General features: G+C 46.0%; 1 protein-coding gene across 4 annotated transcripts in view; it reads right to left on the reverse strand.

Annotated features, from left to right (window-relative positions):
• Window positions 1–2,907: 2,907 nt before the first annotated feature.
• COASY (Coenzyme A synthase) overlaps window positions 2,908–27,276 on the reverse strand; it is a 223,500-nt gene continuing 199,131 nt past the window's right edge. For all 4 annotated transcript variants that reach the window (XM_089681298.1, XM_089681296.1, XM_089681297.1 and 1 more), the window contains one exon: window positions 2,908–3,556. In XM_089681298.1, coding sequence (XP_089537424.1) covers window positions 3,515–3,556 — 42 coding nt within the window. In that variant the 3' untranslated portion in view covers window positions 2,908–3,514. The remainder of the gene's footprint in view (window positions 3,557–27,276) is intronic.

A 27,276-nucleotide genomic window follows, 5' to 3' on the forward strand; every position in this document is an offset into this window, starting at 1 on the left:
GGGATGATGCACGTTACATGCCTCCACGCTGGAAAACTACATGGCGAGACGGAAACGAACTTCTATGATGCCACGATTTTTGAGCATTTTCATCCACTTTTGCTGACATCTGAGCTGCTATGAAAGCCTTCACCGGCAAGTACCCTCAGTCATGCACAATGAAATGAAGTATTCAATGGCTACAATGATCCTGGAAGAGCAATAGTGGAGCTGACAGTAAGTGTTTACTCTGGAATCACTGGTCTACTTGGCTCTTACTTGTATTCACACTAATTCTGCAGGCTTTGCTTTTTAAGACTGATTGGGACTTTCCTCATATACTACCCGCACAGTGCCTATGCAAATAGCCTACGTATATTTATTAAGTGTGTCTAAGGGGGTCAACCCTATGTACTGAAAGCATGATGCATGGCTATCTCAACCAATTCTTTTGATTTATAAGATGTCCACTTAGATGTTATTGAGCGATTTCTACACACAGCTGTTCCATTATAAAAGAGAGATCAGCCGACACTGAATGCTACCCACATACATCTGGTATACTATCAATGAAAGATCGATTGATAATCGTGATGGTGAGACACTTTGGAATCATCATGAGTCCTTGATGTTTTTTGGACTTTAACATATTACTGAATCAATAGCCACATGACTGTCATTGTCATTCGAACCTTTAATGTGGGACTATACCTCTGACATCTGAACCAGTGCATTAAATTTTTATCTACTGCATTATTGTTTACCGAATTTTGTTGATCTTTCAGGACTGACTTTATCTGCTATTTCATCATCACTACTAGAATATCATTCATGATTGAGGAATACCCTCATGGTTGATGAATATTCCACTGTTCATGCAATCACTGGAAGTCAGCATGGTACTAAAGCCAAGGGGATGCAATATCCTGATTGTATTTAGTGAGAACTTTTGATTTTTTTTATTGCAGCAATTTTTGTCACTATCCTCATAGTAGGAATTATCCTCAAGAGGTTCAATATTACATTGTTTCCAAGCCTATATTTGATATATGTAATTCAGCTACGTGCATGACGTGGATTAATGTTTTTATTACACTGTTTTTATATGTGATTGACTGTGTGTTCACCTTGAAAAGAGGCTATCCTTCACAGGATCTTTCAGATCAAAATAAAGAATTTTTTGCATTCATACTGATGCATTTTTTACTCTGCTTTGGATTAACTAATACCGACGTCTTCGCAGTTTGCTCTTGTCAACTGCTCCTTTTTTTCTATATGCCATTATGTTCAGTTAATAATCCACACCTATACTTATGGTGAATCAGAGAAATGTTTATAGGTATATATACACCTTTTGATGTGACACCTATTTTTTGAATAGAGTACTGACAGGACCTGACAGTTCACTCTCAACGGGTGACACTCAGCTGTCAGATGGACCAGGACGGATTGCAGAGACAGAGACCGAGAGCCACTGCAAGGAGGTAGAACTGCACTCAGAGTTTGGTAATGAAAGTTGCCCAGTAAACCAGAGTGCTGGCAGATACTCGGCAATCAGCAAACTGAAAATGGCTTAGAATTTCCTACTCCTGTCAATGTTATTTGGTAAAGCCCTGGGAGGAAGCAGAGCTCGGGGAATCAAAACATTTCGGATTCTAATGTTTACAATAAAAACAAACAGTATGGCACTAATGTGAGCCCCCCTTCTTTTTAAGGTGGTGTTGCCTGGGAGAAGTGATTGTGGTGTATTTCTGAAAGGAGTGGAAGAGCACAGTATAACAGCACAGCAGGCACTTTATTTTTAAGTGGATGAAATTTACTTTCTAGTGGATGCACTTATGTTGAATCAGGAATGCACTTTGGACTGTGATAAAAAAAAGGACAATAATGAACTGAAATATGACGTTTTGATATATAGTTAGGTCCATATATATTTGGACACAGGCACTGACAAATGTTGAAATTTTAGTCCATAGTTACATTGCTACTCTTAAGAGCTGTATTTCCTAAACCCTTCCTCCAATTTGGATGTTTGGATGTACCCTTAAATAATTTTATAGTAATAATCTAAGAAAAACTCTGGCCATCTCCTGCAGACTGTATATAGCAAAACAATATTATTTAGTCTTGCATAGAGTAGATTAGGGTTAAAATACTTGTCGGTTTATTTTTTACTCCACGGCTGAAGGGATTTCCTTCCATGTGCTGTACTGGAGATGTAACAAAGTAAGAAGAAATCTCCAAAAGTGAAAGGAACACCTCACGAAAACAGGGGTCTCCATTGGAAGATTTCTTGTTCCACTGATAGCTACAAATGTTTGGATTTTCCTATCACATTCCATCTTGTTGACAAGGTCAAAATGAGAGAGGTGAATCTTCTTAGTGGAGACACAGAGTGCAAAAAAAACAAAAAAACAAAGGTTCTAAGCCTCCTCCACACTAATCAAAACTAAAAATGAAAACCCATGCTAAGAGAAACATGTAGCCTGCCACTGTGGACCTCCTCCTGAGAATACTAGTTGGCTGGCTGGCACTGATTTCAGTAATTGGTGTCAGAAATGCCACGTGTTGAAACTCTGCATTAGCATGACAGCTAAGTAGCAAGCATTTTCAGGTGGTGATCAATAATGGCAACTCGCACATTTCTCTTAATACAAGCTTTCCTTAAATCTTCACAAAACAGTGTGTTTCACATTCAGGCAGTGGGGAGGATTTAAGGCTGCACACAAATTGAAGTTATTTGCCAAGAATCAGAGCACTGGCAACAAATGGTTAAGCAGCGAAGTTAGCATGAGAAGCATGGTTGGAGCCAAGGACTGACTGCAGGAAAAAGAAAAAAATTGCATAGATATCGTTTTAGATAGATAGGTTCAAGTCCAGTGATTTAGGAAAGCTTACCTGCTCACCCTTGTAAAAACCATATGCAGATTCATGATCATCAGGAAGATTTTATTCAGCAGACAGATGTATATGACATGTACAACTTTTGTAAAATAGCTGAAGTTACTTATTTTCCATTTACCGACAGTTAATCCTGGTTATATTACCACAATCAACAATTTAATTGAATCCCCCCATGTATTAAAACACAACTGTTAAATCCTTTTAGGAACAAAAAGCAAAACAAAATTAGGGTGGCTGCCAACAAGGACCAAGCAGGACAATTTCTACTTCTTAATTTTACTAAAAAATTACAATTGGCACCTGGCTGCTTTGAGCAATTTCCATACATTTTCCATGCTCAAAGTTTGATTAATAGGCTCCATTGTTTGTTTGTTTTTTTACTCCATATACTGCTGAAGGCAACAAAAACATTCATATGTTCAGCAATATTAACTTACTGAGCAAAGAGTGCTTCATAGTGTGTTTGTCACATCAATGTGCTTTGATTATAAAACATTTTGAGATACATAAAAACAAAAAAAAAAAAGCACAGAGAGAGTGGAAGATGAGGAGATAAAAAAAAAATCAATATTCTTAAAGAAAACTTCTATGCTCCTCTTAAATTAAAACAGGGTCTTGCATTGGAGGCATTCTAGTGGATCCGTTGTTGGAGAAGATCCCATGCTTTCTGAACCTGCAGAACAGAAATAAACAAACACTCAAGTTCAGAAAGGCATGCAGGACACTCTGGTGAGGTCCCAAAGATCTAGGCAGATTGTAAGTTCAAGAAACATATTATGTAAACGGTTTGAGGGGCACAACCTCAAAGGATAATACAACAAATCTTATTATATAGGGCATGGCAGAATAAAAAAGAAAATGTATAAGATCATAGAGAAACAACATGCCCCATGTTTTATTACAAGCCAGGTTATATATAAAAACATTACACCATATTATATAGTGTATATACAGTTGTGTTCAAAATAATAGCCGTCAGACATCACTAACCTGATCAATCACTGTTTTTGGTAGAAATGATATTTCTACATGGCAAATAATTTACTAGCAGGTGTAGTAGAGTAATAGAAATCCAACAGACCCAACAGTCATGACATGCATGCTGCTGATTCTGTGTAATTGAATCACTAATTGAAAGGGGCATGTTCAAAATAATAGCAGTGTGGAGTTCTATTAGTGAGGTCATTCATTCTTTGAAAAACAGGTGGCAATTATTGCCCTTATTTAAGGAAGGAAGGCAGCAAATGTTGTACATGCTGGTTACAGTGCATTTCTCTTTGAAATACTGAGGAAAATGGGTCAGTGCAGACATTGTTCAGAAGAACAGCGTACCTTGATTAAAAAGTTGATTGGAGAGGGGAAAACATATAAAGAAGTGCAGAAAATGATAGGCTGCTCAGTTAAAATGATCGCAAATGCTTTAAAATGGCAACCAAAACCTGAAAGATTTGGAAGAAAGCAAAAAACTACCATTCAAATGGATAGAAGAATAGCCAAAATGGCAAGGACTCAGCCAACAATCAGCTCCAGGAAGATCAAAGAAGGTCTAAAGTTACCTGTGAGTACTGTTACAATTAGAAGACGCCTATGTGAAGCCAAGCTATCTGCAAGAAGCCCCCGCAAAGTCCCACTGTTGAAAAAAAGACGTGCTGAAGAGGTTACAATTTGCCAATGAGGACATTGACTGGCCTAAAGAGAAATGGCGCAACATTTTGTGGACTGATGAAAGATTGTTCTTTTTGGGTCTAGTGGCCAGAGACAGTTTGTCAGACAACCCCCAAACACTGAATTCAAGCCACAGTAAACTGCGAAGACAGTGAAGCATGGTTGCGCAAGCATCATGATATGGGGATGTTTCTCATACTATGGTGTTGGGCCTATTTATCGCATACCAGGGATCATGGATCAGTTTGAATACATTAGAATACTTGAAGAGGTCATGCTGCCTTATGCTGAAGAGGAAATGCTCTTGAAATGGGTGTTCCAACAAGACAACGACCCCAAACACACCAGTAAACATGCAACATCTTGGTTCCAGACCAACAAGATTGACGTTATGGAGTGGCCAGCCCAATCCCCGGATCTTAATCCAATAGAAAACTTGGAGGGTGACCTCAAAAATGCAGTTTCTGAGGAAAAACCGAAAAAAAGAGAAGAACTGTGGAATGTAGTCCAATCATCCTGGGCTGGAATACCTATTCACAGGTGCCAGAAGTTGGTTGACTCCATGCAACACAGATGTACAGCAGTTCTCAGAAACAGTGGTTATACAACTAAATATTAAGGGATTCAAAAGAAAGCAAAATATTCAAACATTTTGAGTTTATATAGTGAATGTTTGAGTTTGCAAAGAAGAATACAAACACTGCTATTTTTTTTGAACAGTCTAATATTCACTTTTATTAATTTTTTTTTAGAGGAACAACACAAATTTGATATATTTTTCTTCATGTTTTGATTTGGAATAGAATGTGTAGTGTTCCCAATGCATTTGTGTGTATGAAAATAAAAGCTAGTAAAAGGAGTTTGAGCTTTATTCACTTTTTTCAACACACTGCTAATATTTTGAACACAACTGTATGTGGATTCTAAACTGATGCATTTGGTAATTTTAAGACTACAGGTTATTAATAAAGAATACTGCATTAAAAATACATTTACCTTGCATTAATACAATGTGTCTATGTGGGCATACGGAGTGTACATTTATCTTTTATGTAAGGAGACCAAAGGTTATCAGAATGACAGTGACAGAAAATAAGTGAAACATATTGCGCTATTAGATCTACATTTGATACAGCAGGAAACAATACATCACACAGATTTTCCAAGAGGTCGGACCATGTGGCAGGGGTAATTTGAGTGCTATACAGGCAGGACAGGTAAGAATTTGCCAATTCAACTTTGTTAAGAAAACAAATAAAGTACAGCACTGCATCTGCGATCAGAAGATCACAGGTGCAATGTCAGACTCCTGCATACACTGCCTACAGCTCTTTAACCATACTCCTATACAGGCTGTCAGTTTCAGAGCTGTTGATGTGTGAATTAACTATGGGTGTACTGTCCTTTATATAAAATATCCTTTATAGGGATGGAAAGAACACAATTTAAAGGCTAAGTTCACGGTTAAAAAATAAATGCAGGAAAAACTGGATTATTTTGTACTCACTGTAAAATCCCTTTCTCTGAGTTCATTGACGGACACAGCTGCTGCTTCTTTATCCATGACCAAACAGGGTTTTATAGCCCCCTACAGTAGTAGGACACTAGGCAACAAGACTCAGCACCTCCTATGGGCAGAGCAAATCCCCCTCTCTCTTATTGGCCTTCATTTGTTCACAAGCAGTGTCAAAGGAGAAACTCCATAGAGGGGTGAGTGCTGTGTCTGTCAATGAGCTCAGGGAAAGGGATTTTATGGTACATACAAAAAACTCCCGTTTTCTCTTACTTTTATTGACGGACATAGCTCCTTCTTCTTTATCCATGACCAAACAGGGATGTTCCCAAGCATTGGGGTGAGGGGTAGGCAAACCAACTAATGGAGAAGAAACCCCATTCCCCCCAACATGCCAACACTCCAAACCACCCCCAGGGGTGTCCAAAAGTCCTAAACAGCCGCCTGCAAAACTTTGTGGCCAAAACTAGTATCAGAAGATGCAAACACATCAACCCTCCAGAACTTCGAAAACATGCACAGATGACTGGACTGCCGCTTTACAGACTTGACAAACAGACGCCTAACATCGGAACACCCTGGTGGTGCTAACTACCCTAGGGGAGTGTGCTGTAACAGGGAAGGTAGGCTCCCACCCCTTAATGTGAAACTCCTGCACAATCGTCTACCGAATCCAATAAATAGTGGCAGAAGAAGCCGCCAAGCCTTTCTTCAGACCATCCGTGAGCACAGAGAGAATGGGACTTCCGAAAATTTGCAGTCATTGAAAGGTACACATGAATCACGTCCAGGGAGTGCAGAAAAACCTCTTTATGGAGCGACAGCCGAGGACACAGAGAAGGGAGGACAATCACCTCTAGTAGAAAAGAAGGGGAAGGTCGAATCACCACCTTGCCCTCATGTAAAACCAGATAAGGTGGATTACAGGACAAAGCCAGTAATTCCGACACTCCCCACACAGCTGATAGCAACTAGGAAAGCAAATTTCTGCGAAAACATAAGCAAGGGAATATCTCGAATGCTCTCTAAAGCAGGCTTCTGAAGAGGAATGTGTGGCTAAAGGACGCTGAAAGAAAACAGCGAAAGCAGAGACTAGACCCTTGGACCCTTGATCACGCTCAACGCAAGCTTCTGATCCACACCCTGTTAAAGGAAGGCCCAAAACGATATAGGCTCTCCAGGTGCTATGATAAATCTTCCTGGAGGTAGACTTAAAGGCCTTTACTATAGTTGGAATCATAAGCCAGACAACCCTCTAACCTGCAGAACCTGGCTTTCAATAAGCTACGCCATCAAAGCCAGCAATGTTAATGCAGGGTGGAAGACCGGCCCCTGAGACAGAAGGTCCTCCCAAAGAGGCAGCCACCAGGGAGCATCCACCACTAATTGCACCACACTGGCGTGCCATGGACAGTGAGGTCAGTCAGGAGCCACCAGGATACCTTCGGCCTCTATCCTGCGTCGTAGACAAGGAATCAGTTGGAGGGTAAGAAGAAATTGTACTTTTGCCACAAACCTTCTGATTGAGATGGGATGCCAGAAGATCCACATCCAGGGTCCTCCAGTGAAGGCAGAGCTGATCGAACATCTCCAGATGTAGGGACCACTCTGCCTGACTCAGCACCTGATGGTTGAGATAATCTGTTTGCCAGTTTTCTGACGCCTGGAATGTGTACGGTGGTCAGAGCTGGAACAAACCTTTGCACTCATCTCAGGATGAGCCGCCTCCAGCACCACTGCTGCACTTGTCATGCCTCCTTGATGATTGACTTAAGCTACCATGGTGCCATTGTCTGACTGTATCCTGGTCGGCAGACCTTTTAGGAGATCCAACTAATGTGTCAGCGACAACTTGATCTCCCGCAGCTCCAGAACATTGATGGGCAGTCAAGCCTCCTCTGGAGTTCAGTGAACCTGAGCAGAGTCTGATCCCAGGACTCCTCCCGAGCCCCAAGCGAAGGGGAAGGAATGACATCCTATACTGTGAGGCCAGAGACCGCAAGCACCAGAGGAGGGTGGCTTTCGTCGACTACTCCAGGTGAATCCGAATGTCCAAGGCAGCGGGAAACCAATTCCATTTGGGTAGGATTTCCTACGGCAGTGTTTTTGTATGCAGACCGTCTCGAAGGTAGCCAACATCAGGACAAAAACCTGCATGCAAAAAACACAAGGAGGGCCACTTGCAATCCCAGAGCTGCTAGCCCACAGACTGGAGCGTCCGGAGGGAGGAACACCTTGCTCTAAATCAAAGAACAGCCCCCAAAAACTCCAAGTACATGGATGGGATCAAAACAGACTTCCTGAGGGTCAAGATCCACCTGAAGTCCTGGAGGGAATGCATGGTGATCTCCCCAAGTCCAAGGGACGAGCGAGTCTCTGTCTGCAGGAGCAAGTCGTGCAAGTAACCGTACTCAGCGATCCCCTGTTATCTCAGCAAGGCCAGGACAAGGACCAAGACCTTTGTAAACACTTGGGGAGAGGAGGGCAGACTGAAGGGCAGCACTGCAAACTGATAATGTGGGTCCCCAATAGCAAAGCATAGGAAAAGCTGATGTCCCTTGCAGATGAAAAAGTGAGCATCTTTGATGTCTATGGACCGGAAAATCCCCCTGGTGAAGGGGACTGAACAGATTGGAATAAAGTCTCCTGGACCACTCTGACTCGGGCACCAGGACAGTCACTCCTTGAAGGAGCAGATCCTGCACAACCCCATACAGAGCCCACAGACAGTCGCCGCCATGGGCTACAGGAAAACAGGGGAGCCACGGGACACCAGAGAAGGATGGACAAGACAGTCACAGAGGAGTAAGTAGCAGGGGGGCCAAGTAACTCCCGTAGGCAGCATGCATAGAAAACCAGCCTGAACCGGCACCCTCCACCGTGTGTCGCAGGGACACATTGGTTGCTTTTGATGTAATTTTGCTATAGTTGGGTGTCACGTGTGTCCCTGTACCTTTAAGGAGGGATGGACTCCTCCAGGCAAACCTTCCCTTAGCCTATTTATTGATATATGTGTTCCTACTATAGAGGATCTGGAAATTTTATATAATTTATTATAACATTATAGAGAGGACCATTGATGCGGGACTGTGGCTTACGCATGTATTTGCAACGTGCGCAAACTGTTAGACAAGGCAAAATTGGTTGTTTTGCAGGCTGTCTGGTAAGTGCTGCTGGGAAATTCTTTGTTTGATTGTGATGTGCATTGCCTTTCCATGTGCATCTTACTGCTAAGGCTGGTTATAGGATGGGATGATTGGCATTATTTTGTGCTTCTGCACAAAAATGGCAACTGTCCCAACTGTCTTACAGTCTGCGTTAAAAACAGGGTTTTGTTTTCAGAGTATGTCAGGGTACTCAACCTACTTTGTTACCCTCATTAATACCTTCTCCTCCAGTCCTCGCCGGCTCTTCTCTACTTTTAACTCTCTACTCTCTCCGCCCCCACCTCCACCCAGTACCTCACTCACTGCCCACGAGATTGCTAACCACTTCAAAAACAAGATTGACGCAATTCGTAGGGACATCGCCACTGCTCAGACTTCCACCCCACCTAACATCCCTCACGCTAAAACGCCCTCAACACTCCACTCCGCCCTCTCCTGGCTCTCTTCCTATCACAGCGCTCCTTCAGTGTTAGCTATAACGCTGCCACCTCCTCTTCACTCCCCCTCTCTGTTGGGGTCCTCAAGGTTCTGTCCTCGGGCCCCTTCTCTTCTCCATCTACACCTCCTCCCTTGGCCAACTGATACACTCTCACGGCTTCAACTACCATCTCTATGACGATGACACGCAAATCTATCTCTCTACCCCTCACCTCACCCCTTCAGTCTTCACCCGTGTTACAAGCCTACTAAGCGACATATCGGATTGGATGTCACACCACTTCCTCAAACTAAATCTTTCCAAAACTGAGCTTCTAGTTTTCCCCCCAGCCCGCACCCCCCCCCCCGCGACTTCTCTATCAAGACCAACAACACCATCATCAGTCCCACCCCTCAAGCCAGAGTACTAGGTGTCATCCTAGACTCCAATCTGTCCTTCCAGCCCCAGGTCCGATAGCTGACAAACTCATGTAGACTTCACCTCCGCAATATCTCTAAAATACATTTGTTACTAACCCCGGAAACCACCAAGCAACTCATTCACTCCCTTATTATTTCACGCCTTGACAACTGTGACTCCCTCCTTATCAGCTTACCTCATCGCAGGCTATCCCCGCTTCAGTCTATCTTGGATGCTGTGGCCAGACTCATCTACCTTACAAACCGCTCCGTATCCGCCACCCCCCTCTGCCAATCCCTCCACTGGCTTCCGACTGCCCAACGGATAAAATTCAAAATGCTAACATTGACGTATAAAGCTGTTCATAATACTGCCCCAAACTACATCACCGATCTGGTATCCAAATACCACCCAAAATGTACTCTCCGCTCTTCACAAGACCTCCTACTCTCTAGTTCCCTGGTCTCCTCCTCCCATGCCTGTCTCCAGGACTTCTCCATGGCTTCCCCCATCCTCTGGAACTCCCTACCCCAATCCATCAGACTATCACCTACTCTCCTCACCTTTAGGCGCACCCCAAAAACCTCCCTCTTCTGGGAAGCCTACCCCGCCCCTCAGCTAATTACTGAACTCCTCCACTCTTCCTACCACTCCATCCCCCACAGCTATTTCCTCCTGTACCACTATCCCCTCCCTCCTAGATTGTAAGCTCCAAGGAGCAGGGCTCTCGAAACCCCTCGTGTATTGAATCATATTGTTACTATACTGTCTCGTGTACTGTTTACCATTATAATGTACAGCGCTGAGCAAACTATTGGCGCTACATAAATCCTGTATAATAATAATAATACTCCCTGACGCATCGAACCTGGTCAGCTGCCAAGGGGGGGGTTGGGGAGGAGAGCCCGCAGGACCAACCACCCCATAAAGTACCTGTGCCGCACACTGTGTCTAGATAGAAGAGAGGGGGCAGGGGCCCGTCGCCCAGCCCAGCTGTTGATAGCAGATCTCCACAGGAAAAAGGCCAGCAATTCCATTAAAAAGGAAAAAATCTGTGAGACAATAAGCCTATAGCAGAGAGGGGGTTTTATAACCAGAGGGGACTGCCCATAGGAGGTGTCGAGTCCTTTTTTTATCTAGTGTCCTACTCCTGTAGGTGGGGCTATAAAACAGTTTTGTCATGGATAAAGAAAAAGCTGCTGTGTAGATCAATGAACATAAGAGAAAATACCGTTATTGGCTGAAAAGAGGGTTATCAGAGTTTTGCTGATAGAAAAAAAAAAAGTGCTGATAACGATAGCAGACTTCAATGCAAAACCGTGTACAGCTGACTTCAATTCGAAACCGCGTCCCGCTGACTTCAATGCGAAACCGCGTCCCGCTGACTTCAATGCAAAAACCGCGTCCCGCTGACTTCAATGCAAAACCGCATCCCGCTGACTTCAATGCAAAACCGCGTCCCGCTGACTTCAATGCAAAACCGCGTCCCGCTGACTTCAATGCAAAACCGCGTCCCGCTGACTTCAATGCAAAATCGCGTCCCGCTGACTTCAATGCAAAATTACATTTAAGCTTTTTATTTTTTTATATATATATATATATATATATATATATATACATACACACATACATATATATACATATACCGTATTTGCCAGCGTATAAGACGACTTTTCAACCCGTGAAAATCTTTTGAAAAGTCGGGGGTCGTCTTATACGTCGGTATACGGCGAGCCGGTGTCAGGGCGGCACTTTTTCGAGGGGCGCCGCCGCCCCCCCTCCTCCTCCAACGGACACCAAGTACAGGGGTGGGCAGAGGGGCTGCTGTACCTTACCTGGCTCCGGTCCCGGTCCCACGACGCTCCGGTCCAGGAAGCGCGGCTGCTCCTTCTTCCAGTTCGGCCGCTCGATGGTCCCGCCGCCCGCTCGGCTCCGCCTCCTCACCGGTGATTGGGCGCCAGCACTGGAAAGGCACACAGGCGACCAATCACCGGCGAGGAGGCGGAGCCGAACCGCCCCGCGAAAATCAAGCGGCCCAACTGAAAGAAGGAGCAGCCGCTCCTCTCCCCCACTGACACTAACGATGGGGCACTATTCCTCCTCCACACTGACACCAACGATGAGGTACTGTTCCTCCCCCACTGACACCAACGATGGGGCACTATTCCTCCTCCCCACTGACACCAACGATGGGGCACTATTCCTCCCCCACTGACACCAATGATGGGGCACTATTCCTCCCCCACTGACACCAATGATGGGACACTTTTCTCCCCACTGATACCAATGATGGGGCACTATTCCTCCCCCACTGACACCAATGATGGGGCACTATTCCTCCCCCACTGACACCAATGATGGGGCACTTTTCTCCCCACTGATACCAATGACGGGGCACTATTCCTCCCCCACTGACACCAATGATGGGGCACTATTCCTCCCCCACTGACACCAACGATGGGGCACTATTCCTCCTCCCCACTGACACCAACGATGGGGCACTATTCCTCCTCCCCACTGACACCAACGATGGGGCACTATTCCTCCTCCCCACTGACACCAACGATGGGGCACTATTCCTCCTCCCCACTGACACCAATGATGGGGCACTATTCCTCCCCCCCCACTGACACCAATGATGGGGCACTATTCCTACTCCCCACTGACACCAATGGGGCGCGTTGGAAGAGGGGTAGTCTTATACGGCGAGTATAGCTCAAACTCTATATTTTAACAGGAAAAGTAGGGGGTCGTCTTATACGCCGGCAAATACGGTACATATATATACATATACACACACACTGCATATTTCATTTTATTTTTTGTCCACTTTGTGTGTTTTTTTTAATCTTTTTATGTTTGAAGTAGATGGACATTTGCCTTTTTTCAACCAGACTATGTAACCACTAGCCGCGTTTATTCATGTCAATGGAAAAATACTCTGGTCATCAAATAAAAAAACATCCAATCACTAAACGTGGTACGGCATTTACACCCGTTTTTGCTGCATTTAGTGGTTTTCTGCTGTAGGGAAAGCTTAAAGTCTACGGGAGATCATGTGTACATGAGGTCTAACCCTGATTTATTATTAAAGGTACTTATATAGTGCTGTCAATTTACACAACACTTTACATATATACTGCACATTCACATCAGTCCCTGCCCTTAAGGAGCTTACAATCTAAGGTTCCTAACTCACATTCATACATAGCACTTTTAATTTTGATGTCAAATTTCGATTTAGTTTTAGTTATAGTCTTTTGACTAAAATGCCATTTTTGCTTTAGTGGTATTTTAGTAATCTGAATTGTTTTAGTTGTATTTTCGACTAAAATCTCCAGTACCTTCCAGTAATTTCCAGGCAGCAGGCAGACCGAGGGAGCTTGAGTCTCTCAGCCAATACAGCTTGCCAAAAGAGTCAGGAGGCTGGGGCTTTAACAGACAGGCAGAGCTCTGAGGAAAACAGACTGTCAGGGACCCCAGATCTGTCCACGACTGCGCACGGGTCTGCGCATGCGCGGTATGCCTGGCCGCACTGGTGTGCGACCATTGGGACCCGCGACAGCAGCGGTGGTCGCGCATGCGCACTCGCGATCACACACCTGGCACCAATCAGGGCGCCCTATTTAAAACAGGTCAGGTCTGTGCTCTAATTGCCGTATGGTCTTATCTGTATCCTGTGTTTCTGAATTAGATTGCTTTGTTGCCGACCCTGCCTTACCTTTATGTGCTGATTGTCTCCTGCTCTGAACCTTGGCTTGCCTGCCCATTCTACTGTCTAATCCCACACGTTTTGATCTCCTGTTACCGAACCCGGCTTGTGACCAGTTTATCCTTCTGTCTACTGTTTTGTACCGTGCTGCCTCCACCGCTACCAACCCAGCCTGCCCGACTCTGCTCTTTCTACCTCCTTACATTAGGCTCTTACCTGCTATACACCTCCGGCAAGTGCTTCTACCACAGCTGGGTGCACCCAGGGGCCGTGACCTGGTTTCGGCCTGCTCCAAGTCCATCCCCACCATAAGGGGCCCTGGTGAACAAGCAGGTCAGGGCTTAGACTCTGCGCCTTGGGGAATTCCGGTCTGTGGAACGCTAGAGGCTACCGCCGGCAGGTCACTAACAGAACCATATGGCCATGACAGAGTCTGGAGGAGGACCCACTCCCTGGGAAGAGATGTGCCAACACTTAGCGGCACTCACACGAGCCGTTAAAACACTAGAAGAAGGATATAAGCATCTGGAGGGACAGGTCCAGAGCCTGGCCGCAACTGCGCCCTCAACTCCAGATCCGGTTAGTGCGCCTTCTGCCAGGGGTTCCGCTGAACCTTCCACTGGAGCTACATTCTCCATCCCTCCGCCAGAACCGCGAGTGCCAACACCCGAGCGGTTCAATGGGGATCGAGGAAAGTTCAGGGCCTTCCAGAACTCCTGCCAGCTATATTTTGATCTGCAACCTCGGACCTTCTCATCTGAATCCGTAAAGGAAGGATTTATTATATTCTTGTTGCAGGGTGAACCCTAGGGATGGGCTCACCGCCTGATGGAGACTCGCCACCCACACCTGAACTCTGTTACCACCTTCTTCAAGGCAATGGCGCAGCTGTACGATGACCCGCATCGAGCCGCCTCGCCTGAGGCAGCCCTCTCTTCCTTACAGCAGGGACGCCGGGCTGCGGAACATTACGCAGCTGAATTCAGGTGTTGGAGTGGGGACACTCAGTGGAATGACGCAGCCTTGCGTCATCAATTTCGGTTGGGCTTGTCTCACCCTTTAAAAGATGAATTCGCCAGAGTAGGAGTACCTGACTCCTTGGAAGACCTAATAGATCGGGCCATCCAGATCGATCGTAGGTTGCGGGAAAGGAGACAGGAGAGGTCCAGCCAGGGGCCGAGACCCACATGGATGTGGCCAAGGGTACCAGTCTTGCCAAAGGTCAGTGTTGGTAATCGGAGTCCGGAATCATCAGATTGGGTTGAGCCCATGCAGCTCGGTCTGATGCGGCTGTCCCTCTCAACGGAGGAACACCAGAGATATCGGTCAAACAATCTATGCCTCTACTGCGGAGCAGTGGGTCACATGGTGTGCTCCTGCCCAGAGAAGTTCCGCAAGTCCTCTTCTATTATTTCTGCTATGTCTACTGTGTGCACAGGCAACCCCACTCACTTGGCTGTGTGTGTCTTTTCAGCTCCCCGGAAGAATCGTACAGATGACAGCTATTATTGACTCCGGGACGTGTAGCTGCTTTGTTGACCTTAGTTTCGCAGCCCAGCAGCAGATTCCTTTGCTCACCAAGGAGCATGGCCTGAACATTTTTTTGGCCGCTGGGTCTCGAATTAAATCGGGGACGGTAGATCGGGAGACCCCTCCTATACATACCACAGTGTCAGGACATCAGGAGCTTCTCCATTTGGACGCCATTGCATCCCACCTATTTCCAGTTATTTTGGGGCTTCCCTGGCTAAGAGCCCACGACCCCCAAATTGACTGGAAGGCCGGGTCAATTCAGTTTCACTCACCCTATTGCCAGGAGCATTGCTTACCTAGGTTACCACTAGATACACCCACCTTATTAAGTGTGAGTACTGATACCGAGTTAGCCCAAATTGTGCCTGCGGCCTATCATCAGTTTCTTGACGTGTTTAGCCCTCGGGGGGGCAGATATTCTTCCCCCGCATCGGGCTTACAACTGTCCCATTGATCTTCTCCCTGGTTCTGAAATACCGTTCGGCTGAATCTTTCCCCTGTCCGAAGGAGAACTGGGGGCACTGAAGGAATATATCGATGAGAGCCCTCGGAAAGGGTTCATCCGACCTTCCACATCACCGGCTGGGGCAGGGATTTTTTTTGTTGAGAAAAAAGACCAATCTCTGAGACCGTGTGTCGATTATAGGGACTTAAATAAAATCACAGTCAAGAACCGCTACCCCCTTCCCTTGGTCCCTGAGCTGTTCCAGAGATTGAAGACAGCTTCCATTTTTTCCAAACTCGATCTCAGGGGTGCTTATAACCTGGTCCGTATTTGCGAAGGGGACGAGTGGAAGATGACTTTTCGCACTTGGTTTGGGCATTTTGAATGTTTAGTTATGCCATTTGAATTATGTAATGCGCCGGCCACGTTTCAGCATTTCGTGAATGACATCTTTAGAGACTTTCTGGACATTTTTGTAATTGTGTACTTAGATGACATTTTGATCTTTTCCTTGTCCCTGGAGGCACATTGAGAGCATGTCAGGAGCGTGCTGGAGCGACTCCGTCAGCATGGGCTCTACGCCAAAGCTGAGAAATGCAGTTTCGAACAGAGTAGTATCTCGTTTTTGGGTCTCATTATTTCCACCACTGGGATCGCTATGGACCCTCAGAAAATCTCGGCAATTTTGGAATGGCCAGCCCCCACGGATAAGAAGGGGGTTCAGAGGTTTATCGGGTTTGCTAATTTCTATAGAAAATTTATAAAGAATTTCTCAGGCCTGGTAGCGCCCATCACTCAGCTCGCAAAGGTGGGGATACGTTTTCAGTGCACCCCAGCAGCACAGGCTGCCTTTGGGGCTTTAAAGAAACTGTTCACAACAGCCCCCATCCTGAGTCACCCTGATGCGTCGTTACCGTATATATTAGAGGTAGACACATCAGAAGTAGCTGTAGGAGCAGTATTGTCACAAAGAGTAGGGGCCAAGGAACTAATGCACCCGGTGGCTTTCTTTTCTAGGAAGCTCTCCCCCTTGGAAAGAAATTATGACATTGGGGATCAGGAATTGTTAGCCATTAAGGCAGCATTAGAGGAGTGGCGGTACCTATTAGGAGCTCTACACCCCACTTTGGTCTATACCGACCATAAGAACCTTGAGTATCTGAAGACAGCAAAACGCCTCCGTCCACGCCAAGCCAGATGGGCACTATTCTTTGCAAGGTTTAACCTACATATTACTTATCGTCCTGGGTCTAGAAACACAAAACCGGATGCTCTCTCCCAGATGTTTGAGGACCCTAGAGAAACACCCCAACCGGATACCATCTTACCGGCGGGTAGTTTCTTATTGCTCCAGTCTGAGCTTTTGTCCAAACTACAGGCTGCTTCCACCAGGGTTCCTGATCTACCTGGAAACCCAATACAGAGCAAGGAAGGTCTCTTGTGGAGGGGGGAACAGATCCTGGTACCCAAAGAAGCTCAGACCATGGTTTTAGGCTATTGTCATGACCATCCATTGGCGGGGCACTTTGGGATACACAAGACCCTAGAATTGGCACGACGCACATTTTGGTGGCCAAGTATGGTCAAAGACTGTGAAGTGTACATTAGAACTTGCTCTATCTGTAATCGGAATAAACCCATCAGAGACAGGGCTTGGGGCCTGCTACGACCCTTGTCAATACCTGACCAGCCCTGGAGCATGATCTCCATGGATTTTATCGTGGAACTGCCACCTTCGCAGGATCACACCATGATTTTTGTGGTAGTAGACCGTCTCTCTAAGATGGCCCACTTCCTTCCACTAGAGAAGACACCATCCGCTTCCGAGACAGCACGGGTCTTCATTAAGGAGATAGCGAGACTCCACGGAGTGCCAAAAAATATTGTTTCGGATCGGGGAGTCCAATTCACGTCCAAATTCTAGAAGGCTTTATGTGAGGGTTTGGAGATCAAATTGTCTTTTTCTTCAGCGTATCACCCACAGACTAACGGGAAGACAGAGCAGACCAATCAGACGCTCGAGCAATATCTTAGATGTTATACTTCTTTTTTGCAAGACGACTGGCTGACACTTCTGCCAATGGTGGAATTTGCATACAAAAATGCCAACCACTCTGCCACCAATCAATCCACGTTCTTCACCAACTATGGGTTCCACCCTACTTTCCTGCCAGATCTGGTTCCAGAGAACTCAGTCCCAGCAGCCCAAGAGACCCTAAAATTCTTCAAAACCAATAATAAGTTATTACAGGAAACAATGGCTAGATCCCAGGAGGAGAGCAAGAGGTTTTTTGACAGAAGGAGAAAAGGGGAATTGGTTATACACCCTGGGGATCGGGTTTGATTGGCAACTACCAACCTGAAACTGGCATGCCCGTCTAGGAAATTGGCACCCAAATTTGTGGGGCCTTTCCAAGTACAACGTAAGGTCAATGAAGTGGCATATAAACTAGCACTTCCTGAATCCCTTAAGATACACCCCGTCTTCCATCTGTCACTGTTGAGACCCGCAGTACCTGATCCTTTCTCAGATCGCAGATCCAGTCCTCCAGTGGCCATAGACATTGATGGGGAAGAGGAATTGGAGGTAGAGGCAATTGTTGACTGCAGGAAGAGTGGTGGTCAAACACAATACCTCATTAAGTGGAAAGGCTATGGGCCAGAGGAGAATTTGTGGGAACCTGCTCAAAAATGCTGCCTCCACCGCTATTGACCCGGCCTGCCCGACTCTGCTCTTTCTACCTCCTTACATCAGGCTCTTACCTGTTATACACCTCCGGCAAGTGCTTCTACCACAGCTGGGTGCACCCAGGGGCCGCGACCTGGTTTCGGCCTGCTCCAAGTCCATCCCCACCATCAGGGGCCCTGGTGAACAAGCAGGTCGGGGCTTAGACTCCGCGCCTTGGGGAATTCCGGTCTGTGGAACGCTAGAGGCTACCGCCAGCAGGTCCCTAACACAGACGTTCCAGTGGGTAAACATCCCTCCCTCACATTTTCTTTCCGTTTTTGTTTTTAGGTGAAAGTTGGAATTGATTTTGATCATAGTCATCAGCAAAATTTTAACTTTATTGTTTTTTTAGCTTTCATGACTGAAAACGTGTAGCTGACTACAACTATGGCGAAAATATTTTCCTTGACGAAATTAACATTGACATACACATACAAGGGCCAAAGTGGGCAGGAGCCAATTAACCTACCAGCATGTCTTTGGAGTGTGGGAGAAAACTAGAGTAACCAGAGAAAGCCCACACAGGCACAGGGAGAACATCCAAACTCCACGCAGGTAGTGCTATGCTTGGCATTTGAACCGAAAACCCTAGTGCTGCTAGGAGAAAGTACTAACCATTCAAAGGGTGTTACACCTCTCCAAAGAGACCACAGTTTTTCAGTCCTGCAGAGATCAGAGGCATAGGCAAGAAAGACTCCCAGCTATGCCCCTCAACCTTCAAGCATGGCACCTGCCTGGCAAAACATTTTCAAAAGAAGTATGGTAGCCTTCATATTTTTACTGTAGGTTTTCTGAAGGGCTCGCTTACATCATAAAAGGTGTGTTTGAGCACATGCAGTTGCAATATCAATGGGCTGCCAAACATGGGAACATGCAAAAAAGTAGCGCAGTAGTGATTTTTAAATTTACGCTGCACCAAACCACATGGTGCTGCAGTATCATGCATTTTAGCAGCCACGAATGCATGCATGTTTGCCAGATGTGTGGGGGTGCCATTCAATAAGAATGTATAAAGCAGCAAAGTTTTTGTGCGCTGCAGTCTTGTGCAAATTCTTGCACTGCACCTGATGTAAACAAGCAGTTAAAATGGAACACTGCCCTTTGTGACGGTGCGCGGCATCAGACCCCAACCCTTCTCACCAACTTGCGACCGAAGGACCAACCGATCTAAGACCGCACTGCCACTTGCGTAACAATGCCACTCTCAGCTGCGCCCTGCACAAAGATTTTCCAGCTCGCTGGACCACAATCTATGTGCCAGCAGCCTGAGAGCGACTGTTACTGGGTCAGGTTAATTACGCAATTAACCCTTCACACTGCCGCCACCATCTTTTTACAGAGGAGGAGGAAACTCACAAATCTTAGCAGTAACACTATATTTGAATAAGCGTCTGTATACACACTGCCACCGCAGACAGATGTATGCAGAGGGTTAATACATACAGTAGCACTCTCCACAAGAGACACGGATTCTTTTAGTTTGCATTAAAAGCTTTAGAGACAGTTTCAACACTTTTCAGAAAATAGGATTTAGTACTAAAAAGGTCAAAATGGTGCAATTAAAACATTTACAGAAAAAGATGTAACAAATATATATATATATATATATATATATATATATATATATATTTAAATAGTAATACAACATTAGAGAAATAAAAGAATGACGTTTCAGCAGGTAGGATACTTGCAAAAGTCCTTGGTTTGAGCAGAGTCCAAATGTCTGAACAAAAAGGTTGCCTTTCTCCAAGATGGTTCCTGGTATTAAAAGGGAGGTATCTGTTCTTTCCTCTCTCCAGGCATGTCAGCCTTTTTTCTAGCAACCCAAAGGGGTGTCTCCTGAAAGCAAAGGGCCGATCGCCTCATTTGGGGATAGGTGTTAGGGACCCAAGCTATGACCAAATCCCTTCAAGTTTATACCATGGTCACTAACCTTCAATAGGTACAGGTAGCATCCTAGCAACTGGCAGATTAATATGCAGAATCATATTCCAAACGTCCAGATACCAAATATGGCATATCCTGGCACTCCGGATAAAAATATATTGCTTTCTACCCTCTTGTAGACGCTACATAGGGATGTAAGGTGTCATGTGACTCGTATTAAAATGACCTATCTGAATATATAATTTATATCAATGTGCCCTAGTTTCTGCTGAAGTTATGAATTTGTATGAAAAACGACTCATGTGGGATGTACGTTTTATGGCCCCTGCTGTAATGCTTACAAGTCAAGTGACCGACTGAGTTGTAGTTTTACGAGGAAAGTGTTTGTCAGACCCTCTGGCACCAGGCTTAATAAGGGATTACAATTATGAAGTTTATTCAGCTGTGCCTTATGTACTTGTGACCCCAGTTCACATACAGACCAAAGTCCATTCAGCAGGGAGGGGGTAGGACAGAGTGGAATATTTGTAGAGTAGAGTATGAAACAAAATGGTAGACCTCAACAAGATGGTTGTCAGCATCCATGTGTCCAAGTGCACAACTGCCACACCTTTGATTCAAAAATTAGCAAGCAGGAAGCTTTTTATCACCCTCTTTGTCATATGCTTTAAAATATATAGCTACACATTTGCAACTCAGTGTATATTCTCAGCATGCCTTGGTGCTCAGAAGAATGTAATCCTGTGCACATGCGTGGTTGTTTGAGACTTTTTCTCTTATAATTTTTGCTAATTTGGTTTACCTTTCATTATGCTATACGGAGCTACCACTATCCTACCATGGTTTCTCAGTTAACAGAGTGGATTGTTTTTCTGATCACTCTGCAACTATGTTTTTTTTAGTTCAGGGTCTAAGGTTTCTCTGGCCTTTTACTGTAGCTATTGGCTTGTTGCGCCAGAGTAAACCTTGGAACTAATTCTTTTTAATTTTTTTTTATAATTTCTGATCCTGTGTCGGGTATATTTTCTAGCCCGTCATGGATGTTTTGTCAGGGCAGGGCTGTGGAACGGACAGGTAGGCCTAGTGGCAGGGTAAGGCACTGGCTGACGACAACCACCACCAACAGACCGAAGTCCCTCAGGGCGCAGAGTCTAAGTCCCAGGCTGCCCTTCACCAGGGCCCCTGATGGTGGGGATGGACTTGACGCAGCCAGGAACCAGGTCGCGGCCCCCGAGACACCCCGGCTGCGGTAATGGCCGCCGCCAATGGCGTGTAGCTGGTGAGAATGACAATAGCGTAGTCAGGCAACCCGAGTCGACAACAACGGGACAAAACAGTACAGAACAGTAGACAGAGAATCACAGGTCACGGGCCGGGTTCAGCAACGGAAGGTCAGATCGAAGGAAAACACAGAGAATGGTCTTAGTCACAAGCCGAGTCAGAATACCAGAAGAGTCACGAGCATATACACAGAGCTGTAGCAAGACAAAGACACAAGACACAAGTGCAAAGAGCATGTGCGGATCACAGGCTTATATGTACTCAGCCACACCCCTCTGGGGGATGGACCTCAGAGACCTGAAGGCATAAGAGCTTCCCACCATGCTCAGCAGAAATCCAAGATGGATGCCAGCACATGGAGTAACATAACCTCTGGGAAAAGGTAGGCCCTTGACATGTTTGTACTTTCTTTTTCTCACAAGTTTATACCGGTATTGTTTTATTGCACCTATGACTGATTCTGTACGGTTCTCTGCATCTACTTCTGTGTCCCCACCCCTGCCTGGAATAGCATTTCTCTGATTTGCAATGCTGAGGAACCTAAAGATCACCTCTAGGAATGTACAGGGTTAAAACTCCAAGTTTAAAAGATCTCTAGTCCTTCAGTATTTACAGTTCCAACATCCCCAGATTGCTTTCCTTCAGAAGATTGATCTTACTAGGGACAAAGTACTTTAGTTGAAAAGAAAATGGATACAGAGAACCAAACACACTTCTATTCAGCATGTAGTCACTGACCCTCAAGGGCAGGCATGTGGTTGTTATTGTTGAGCTGGATTTTCAGTTGCTGGCCCTGGTTAAATATCCCACCCCCTTCATAATCAAGTTCTATATACTGTTCTGAAGAAGCTAGCCCCTTTCATCCCCTTGAAACTTTTGATAACTGGAGACATTAACAATCTTCTAGATTATGATTTTGATACCTCCAATCCCTCCAGGGGAAAAAACACAGACCTTAAGTTAAACACTGGGTGGATTCTGCTGCCCTCACTGAGCTTGGCAAAACGCTGTTCTCCAGCGATACTCATACTTAGCGCATGCGTTTTCCTTCTAGAATTGATCTTTTACCAATTCAGCACCATTATACATGCTCTTTGATACCACATACCTAGCTGGAGGAATTTCAGATCACACTCCTCTACAAATTATAATATATTTTTTTATCGATCAAGCGTTCTGGTGCTTGCACTCTGTCTAGGCGTGGAGCCCTCAGTGGAATCCTCGTTCTCCTCCCATCTGATGGATTTTTGGGAGATAAATGAGGGCACTGCTATCCCATTCATGGTGTGGGACTCCTTTAAGGTGGCTACTAGGAGTGCCTGTATCTTGCAGAGCCAATCACAATCAAACTGTAAGGAAACTGCAGTATAGGGAGTGGTGGTGTGCCCAAGCTCATTCTGAACTACCTCCTTGATAGAATTACTAAAGGCCAGGAGAGATCTTTCAGTGTATTACCAGGACTTAACGCATTGTGTAGTTAAAAACCAGGTGAAAGACGTATTTGAAAGGGGAATTAAGAATGGTAACCTACTGGTTCTTCTGATTGCCGAGTGCAAAATGCATAGTTATTTTATTGAGGCCTAGTGACTTGAAGAATGAGCATTCTAAAAAGAAGACGCTTTTGTGCTAGTCTGATGAGATTTCCCAGTGTCATGCCCACAGCTGTAGTCAATGTGTCCAACCATTTAGTACCTGGTCTTTCTCTTCACCTGGTGCTTTCGATCTCCAAAACATTATTTCCTTCTCCAGTGCTCCAACTCTTCTCACAGCATGACCAAAATTGGACAGTCGAAACTTCATCATTTGGGCATTTTGTGACATAACTGGTTTGATCTCTTTCAAAGTTGAAATAACAGAATTTTTTGTTACTCACTGTAAAATCCCTTTGAGTTCATTGACTGACACAGCTCTTCTGAATCTTCACCATAGGTTTATAGTGCCACCTACAGGAGTAGGACACTAGGCAGAAAAGAACACAGCACCACCTATGGGCAGACCCATGCATAAAACTCCCTCTCTGCTATAGGAAATCCAGTTAGTCATAAAGCAGTGTCAGAAGTATGAACGCTAATAAGGGGTGGGTGCTGTGTCTGTTAATGAACTAATTGAAAGGGATTTTACAGTAAGTACCAGAAAATCCAGTTCTCTTACGTTCATTGATGGACACAGCTCTTCTGAATCTTGACTATAGGGACGTCCCAAAGCAGTGCCTCGAGGAGTGGGAAAATAGGAAAAAACACAATTGGAGAAACCAGGCAAACATGCCAACCACCCAAACAACCCCTAAAGGGGCAAACAAGGGACCTTAAACTGCAGTTTGCAACCTTGTGGCCAAAACAAGCATCGGAAGATGTAAAGACATCAACTGTGTAAAAATTGCAAGTGTGCACAGATGACCAGGTAGCTACCTCGCCAACTTGAGAGACATGCCAGATAGCACAAGGGGCACTAATAGCCCAAGTGGAACGTGCTGTAAAGGGGCAGGAAGGAGCTCTCCCCTTAATAGCGTGCGCCTTAACAAGCGTCTGCCAGATCCAATGGGAAATTGTGACAGATGAGGCTGCTAGACCTTCCCAGAGGCCATCCATAAGCCTTAAAACAGAACTTCACCCTTCCAGACTAATTTTCTCCTCTCCATTCTATCCCCCCTTTAAACTGTTCTGGCTCTTGTAGAATGACAAATACTCCCGGACAAATAGGGCCTGCACAAGTCGTGATGGCGGAAGATAAAAATTGGTGAGAAAGAATCTTTCTGGTGGAGAAGAATGAAAAGCAATTTTATCGCGGTCCTAATAGTCCAGAATAGTGGAGGTCCATGGACATGAGAATCAGCAAAGGTGACCCAGAACAGTGGAGGTCCATGGACATGAGAATCAGCAAAGGTGACCCCCTACCCTGGGGAGGGTTGGGGCAAGGTTTCATGCAGAGGAAGACATATCTGCAGGTTTGGTGGGTTTGTGGGTCCAGGCCATGGGAGGAAGGGAACTCTGACCATCAGCAAGGTTCTTGAGATGTCAACCAGGGTAGCCAGGGAAACGTCAACCATGGAAAGGGAAGTCTGCCCAGCCAGTGAAAACGGCTAGTTGGCGGACCATCATTTAAGCCCAAGGGCTCGCCAAGGCACCTTCGCCACTATGGGCAACTTGGAGGGTAGCAAGGCTACTCTATACTTGGGACCCTTGGTCCACCAGTGCCGTAGACAGTGGACACCTGTCCATTGCCCAGACTGTCTCATAAGAACTTGGTCCATTCAGTAAGCATCTAAGTCACTAGGTCATTGTCTAACAGGCTATAGTAAAACATAGCGTGGGCAACCGATTCTGCTTTATGGTCTCCAGGATCCATAAGGAAAGTAGACCCCTCCAACAATATCATGATTGCCCTAGGTAATCCCGAAAAGGGAGGAGTCTACTACAGTAGCAATGCACAACGTCCGAAGGGTCTCCTCTAAAGGCTAACTTACCGAAAACACTTCAGAACCACAAAAAGGCATTTTGGACGTTCCCGTCTTGAAAACAAACATTTCAAATAAGCAGGATTGCCTAACTAGCTTAAGCATACATATCGGACATCTATTGCACAGACAGCCCCTGAGCTACCCTCACATAGGAATGGTCCCCTGCACCGTCGCAAACAGAGCCACCAGCGCCAGTTTCTTGCACAGCAACAGAGGCAGAGAACTTAAAGTGTTACTAAACCCATGACCCTGCATTCACTATATCTGGTCTCCCACAGTACACAGAACATGAAAAAGCAATTATATTAGTAAATATAAACTGCTAAATGCCTTTTCTCGTCAGCAGTTGGAGCAGTTTTGTGACTTTTTTCAGTGTTCAGCAGAGCACTGGTTAAGCTTGTAGGAGGCGCTTTCATTCTCTCCTGAGTGTCCTATGAGGCTGTAGGACCCCTAACCCTCTGTCTGGACATCACGGATTGGCCCTGTGATGATCACATGCACTCTCTCAAAAAACTCTGTAGCAATACACACCGAACTGAGCATGTGCAGCTTGCCCCCAAAGCTCTTTTCTATCAGCAGATGGATTGGGGACTGTGGAAGGCGGGGGGGGGGGGAATCAGAAAAGACAGGATCAAAAAGCCTTTTTACACAATGAAGAGGATTAACCCCTTAAGTTCCACAATGAGTATAACAACCATGCTTTACTGCATATACAGACTGATTTTACTGTTGTGGGTTTAGTAACACTTTAACCTCTCTCTCAAGGGAATCTTGTAACAGCATCCTAAAATTACAGGGATGGAGATGGGGGGATGACTCAACGCCCATCAACTCTAAAGCCGAACCCGGGAGCTGGACTGGCCAAGTTACAGTTGTGACAACGCAGACAGCATCCACCCACCTCAACGTGGATTATGCAAACCAGTACTGTCAGAGGGCAGGACAACATCCAGCCATGGGCTGGACCTGTGCCTGCTTGGCCACTGGAACTTGAGGAACCCCAGCTCACCCCTTGTGCTGACTTCAGCAGCACCCAAGTTTTAGTACAAAAACAGCCTAGACCCCACTGCAGTGCCCTGGGCAGGCTCTCCCTACATGCTGGAGAGGACTGTCCCACCAAATTCATAAAATCCATGTGCAAGGCACTATGTGCTGACACAAGGGGAACATCCTATACCATCAGAAAGTCTCCCCCAGCTACCCTAGCCGACAGTGTACGGAACCTGCGAGCATCAGCTCCTGCACCAGGGAAGTTTGACATGGAAATTAGAACCCATGCTAGTCATAGAGGATACCATGGCTGCACCTGTGAGCTAGCCAGCTGCATAACCAGTGAATCATAGGAGGCGGAAGAGGAGCAGCCTGCACCTCCAAACTAGAGGGGGCACCAGGCTTACCAGTGGCAGAAGCATACAGAAAGGGCGACTGCCCATAAGAAAAATGGTGGCCACTGCAGCCCGGTCCACATGGCCGCAAGTCGTGGCCTAAAGTAGTGGGCAGCCCGAAAGTGTAGTGCACACCCCTGCGGGAAGGCAAAGACCATTCCCCAGACAAAGAGGGGAGCTGGGAGCAACCCCACTGCCCACTATAGATCAACCCCAGTTCCATTCAGAGGGTGAAAGTTTTGAGATCTGCTCCACATGGCTAATGCAGTTCCTGAGTACACAGAGGTAGAAGGGCATACCTGTGGCAGTGCCCACCAGGTATTAGCAGACCCTCTCTTACCAAGGCCAGGGAGCTGCCTGCCTATCTGGGGTATGGATACGGCCATTGGTAAAGGGGAACAGTGCACAGGCATGGGTAGCCTGGCATCTCAGCATCAACACCCCTGCATGTGGACCTGGGGAGACTAGAACAGGGTACTCAACCCCACACCAATTCACCCCAGGGGGTAAGGGCGATGAGGGAGGTAGGAGAGACAGACCCTAAAAAGGGGGGGTGGGAAGGGAACCCCATAGGAATGGACCACCCCAGGGAGTACCTGCGCCCCATGCATGCCCGGGGAAGGGGGGAGGTGAGAGGGGTCCTCTACTTACGATCTACGGAGGTTGCGGGCAACACTCCTGAGACAGATCATCCTCACCATTTAAGTGAGGGGGGCTGTGGGCCAGGGTAACACTGTGACACGGCACTCATATCATATGTGTCCTTGCGATGCGTTTAACCC

The sequence above is a fragment of the Staurois parvus genome, unplaced genomic scaffold, assembly GCF_062004578.1.
Source record: "Staurois parvus isolate SC_StPar_1 unplaced genomic scaffold, SC_StPar_1.0 ptg000263l, whole genome shotgun sequence".
NCBI classification, from domain to species: Eukaryota; Metazoa; Chordata; class Amphibia; order Anura; family Ranidae; genus Staurois; species Staurois parvus.